General features: G+C 29.2%; 1 protein-coding gene across 1 annotated transcript in view; it reads right to left on the bottom strand.

Moving 5' to 3' along the window:
• Window positions 1-807: 807 nt before the first annotated feature.
• Window positions 808-4808, bottom strand: part of LOC106467746 (hemicentin-1-like) — a 71011-nt gene continuing 67010 nt past the window's right edge. Inside the window, exons 15-17 of the mRNA XM_022395929.1 lie at window positions 3703-3736; window positions 2649-2824; window positions 808-956 (exon numbers count right to left, since the gene is read on the bottom strand). Of these exons, the coding sequence (XP_022251637.1) occupies window positions 808-956; window positions 2649-2824; window positions 3703-3736 (359 nt within the window). The remainder of the gene's footprint in view (window positions 957-2648; window positions 2825-3702; window positions 3737-4808) is intronic.

Below are 4808 nucleotides of genomic sequence, written 5' to 3'. Positions count from 1 at the left end.
AAATAGAAATTTAATGGCTATTTATTATGAAATATATGAAGACAAAAACTGTTTTGCTACAAGTAACATTGACTTTTAAGTGTCACTCAAATGGAATCAATATCAAAAGTTTTCAGTAATCAAAGAAACTATGCCATCTTTAAATACTTATGCTACTGTTTACCACAATGCATTTCTAAGAATCATTGTAAGTTATATGTGATTTCTTTCAAGCTACATAAACAATTTTGATCATTAAAAGTAAATGGTCAAGTTTTGGATTAATAATGAATTAAAATTATATTTAAGCTATTAATATTCAAAGAACTTGTAGTAGATGGTTGACAATGAGATAGATATTGGAGCCCAGTAGAAGGCTTATATGTTGTCTTAACATTAAGTCCTTGAGCTAATTAAACAGCATTTGTAATAAAAGAGGCTAAAAGCTATGTGTAGTTGCAAAGATTATACAAAATGTCATTATTTTTTTTCTCATTTAAAATATCTATAAAAACACTTTGTTATTAACCAAAGTATGCTCTAAGAACTATCAGTTGAAGCTGGTACTGATATCAATGTTGTTGAAGCCTCAGTTGTCAGCTCATATCGATATTTATTGAAATCGAACGTATTTAAAAAACAAACAAAAAATATATCTTGACCACTAAAATTACTTTGACAATTTAACTTTACATTGGTGTTATAAATGAGACACAAGATTCAGCCACTGACAGAAGATATTATGAATATGAAAAATAGAGAACATCTACGTAAGTATGAAATTTTTTGATGAAATAAAAAAAACATGGATCACGTTGTTGTATCTGACTAGTCCTCTGGGTAGTAGTAGCCATTAGGTAAGCCACCATCATAGGGGTTGTAGGAACCCTCAGGAGGTAATTCTCCCCCTCCTTTCATCCACAAATCTGAATGGCTATCATTACCACCTACTTCTTGCTCTGGTAGGTACATCATCACTTGAAACAAGAAGAAAGGTGCAACATTAACTTTTTAATTAGCATGTTAAATTCCAAAAGTATATGCATTACTATTGACTACATTTCTTAACTATTTCATTAGTAAATGCCATCTTGCTATTTAAAATACATTTAAAACCAAGACTATGCTACCATTTTGTTTATCTATAGATATTGTGCACTGCACAAATTATATATTTGAGGTAGACAATTTTATTTCTCAAAATTTTCACTTAGTAGATAAAAAAAATCATTATGTCATATTTATGATAATTATTGCTTATAAAATATATAAAAACATTTGGTATGGTAACTTGTTTCCATTTACAGGAAAAGAGTGACTGTCACTATCATAGCTTTACAACCAGATCTAAACTCTTAAATTATTCTTTGCTCTACTTATAGAGGCTTCAGCTTTTAATCTCAAATATGTGCTACATTTAAGTTGGAGAAACAATGCTATTTTCACTCTCGTTACAAATCTCTCTTTTTTTTTTTTAATACCCAGTCTGCAAGTTGATAAGACTGAATTTGGGAGTTTGAGTGGGCTACAGGGGAATGTCACAGTTTTTAGTATTCAAGTTAAAATAAAAAAATACTCTGATAAAAGGCTTGATCTGTTAACCTAAAAAAAACACAAAAAAAAACACTTTTCTGTTAAAATAATTCACCTTTAAACAGTATTTGGCCCATAAAAATATAGAGTTTAGGGGATTAGCTGGATTGTGTTCCTCTTACAAAAAGTAGAAGTGCTCATTTTGGCATACCGGATGTGATAGCAATAGTAGTTGTAGCAGACAGCATGAGTAGCACCAGGGTAGCATCACTGGCATGGCACATTAAGGGAATATAGACTAATCATTAGTTTTATCCCTTATTTATACCAATCAGGATCTAATATTCATAAGCACTGTATATTTGACCAATCATTAAATTCTAAATGAAGGTTTTGAGTTCTTTGTATTATTGGGGATCTGAATTGACCATCAGCATCGCCAATTTGCACTAGTTTTCAAGCTATGAGGGAGTAAAATCTATACCCACCCTATCCAAAATCCCAAAGAAAACAAGGTAGTAGCCTCATATTTTGCACAGTACAATATCTGATTCCTCAGCCCTATAAAGATGTTTTCTTCATGGTTTTCATGAGTTCTGACAATGTAGATCATTATTTGATGAGAAATTTGTAGAGTGGCATACAAAATGCTTTGATATTGCTTCATAATTCCCTGTCATGGCAATTCATACATCACCAGTGTATGCAAAATCATTACTGCAACATTTCCAGTCATCATTGTATTTGTTGTAATGGTTTCTACTCAGAATTACAGACAAATACTTGCCAAGTCAGTTGCAGGAGCTAGTTTGGTGTGTGAACATATTACTGTTCTATATACATGCATCCTTTAAAAATTTCATTATTAAGTCTTTTAACACCAAGTCTGCCAGACAAGAGACATTTTTGATGGGTTGACTCCAAACAAATCATTTTGGTACTCTTGTTTTAAATCTACAATTTCATAAAAGCACAGATATACATATGTTATTCTTTTATCCTTAAGCTCAGAATTTTATAAAAATATAATGTCTCATGTATGGTGGTTTCAGTTCATCAATTAAATATGCTGGTAAATCATAAAATGATTTTTTTTTCTTTACCACCATCAATTAACATACAAACAATAAACTTACCATTAGCATGATGAGAATTAGGAGATAAGTGACCATTCATCAGTTCCCCATTAATGCCATGAAGAGAATGTGAATACATGGGAACTTTGCTAACATCATCTAATGTTTCTTCCACACCTTTGTTACCAATTGTACCATGTGCATAGTATGGAGGGGATATTGCATTTGGTGGGGAACTAAAATAACAAAAAAATTTGTTTTTTGTTAACTAGACTTTTCTTTGAATGGAAAAGATTCTTCTCAAGAATTCTGACTTGGCATCTTAACATCTTATTTTACTGAAAACAATTCATCATTTCAGCCCTTAGGCAAAAGATAAATCATGTTTAGTACTAGTCACATAAAACAAAAACAAAAAGTCATCTCTATAGCTACTTAAAAATGTTTAAATATTATGTTAAAGGCAGAACCAACAAAAAGAAATGATTAGGTGGTTTTAAGCTAAATATATTATTAAAAATTATTTGCTCAAAATGCATTAGTCAATTTTATGATCCAAGGTCTCAATACAAGTTTTTCTTATTGACAAGTATATACATAAACCTGAAGATCATACATAAATTCAAGTAAAAGGGTAAACTTAAGACATTACTTCCATATGGTAATTTTACATAATTAAACGGGCAAATATTAAACGTAAATGTAGGAAGCTAATTATAGCAATGAAATGTTTGACTTACAGTAAAAATCTTATATTTATTTTTAACTTTTAAGAAAAACACACAAAGGTCTGTAAAAAGGAAATAAGGATAGCATCATTGGAATGAAAAAGGCCTAAAATATCTTCATGAAGAAGAAGAAGAACAAAGCTAACCAAATAATGTGCTTAAATAAGTAACAGGAAATGAATAAAATTACAAAAAAAAAAGAATGTAGAATTATATGTATTTCTTCTTTCCAGATCCAGATAGACTCTTCAAAAAAGCTTCATTTTACATGCTTTTGACAGTAGTGCTATAAGCAGTTTAGAGCTTAACAACAGATTCAGTTACAAAATATTCTCTTTTCAAGAAACTAAATAAAATATCCAATGAAATTAAAATTTTGTACTTACTTGGTTGATTTCATTTCATAATCTCTTTTATCAACTGTAACAAAAATAACAGAGAACCAAATAAGCATTGGGTTTTCCATTGAAAATGAAAAAATAGTAATAACAAAAATATTTATTTGGATAAGTTGGGATTAGGTAGTGCACAACAATATTATTAATAATGATAACAAATATTTAAACATATTGAGATTAAACAGAGTTTACAAAATAATATTCATAATAATAAAAAGTAATATGGACAGGTTGGGATTAGGTAGTGCACAACAATATTATTAATAATGATAACAAATATTCAAACAGATTGAGATTAAACAGTTTACAAAATAATATTCATAATAATAAAAAAGTAATATGGACAGGTTGGTTTTAGGTAGTGCACAATAATATTATTAATAATGATAACAAATATCTAAACAGATTGAGATTAAACAGAGTTTATAAAATAATATTCATTATAATAAAAAAGTAAAATGGACAGGTTGGGATTAGGTAGATCATGTAGAAAGCTTTAGGAGCTCAAAACATCTTCTCAAATAAAAATATATATATAATATTTGGCAACTTTGTAATCTATTCTTTATTTAGATAAATCTTACACAACAACATTAATAATAAAAGTAACTTTAATTAGGCAGATCTTACACAACAGAATAAATAATAATAAGTAATTTAAGATAATAACATAATGTTTTGGGACAACATGGGACCTATTGGTCCATCTCAGCTGTTCCATTCTCTAAACTATATTAAAATAATTAAAAAAAAACATCTTAAAGCTAGCCCTTATCATTCATATACTTATCAAGCTTTTTCTTAAACTCACTTAAATTTACTGCATCTACAACATCAGAAGGCAACCCATTCCAAAGGCCAACCACATTGTTAGAAAAATGAAACTGTTTTAGTTGAAGATGAGTCCTATCCTGTCAAAATTTATATTTGTGTCCCCTAGTCCTACTATACTCATTGTTAAATATAAAAAAAGATGATGCATCAATACTGATATTGACAAGCTAGAATATAAAATAAGAACCTCATATCTTTTCTATTTGCTGAGATATCACTCACATACTGAATGAAACACAGTGGCTCCACTCACCTCTTTC

This window comes from Limulus polyphemus, unplaced genomic scaffold (genome assembly GCF_000517525.1).
Source record: "Limulus polyphemus unplaced genomic scaffold, Limulus_polyphemus-2.1.2 Scaffold2726, whole genome shotgun sequence".
NCBI lineage: Eukaryota > Metazoa > Arthropoda > Merostomata > Xiphosura > Limulidae > Limulus > Limulus polyphemus.
This window is presented reverse-complemented; position numbering and strand designations above follow the sequence as displayed.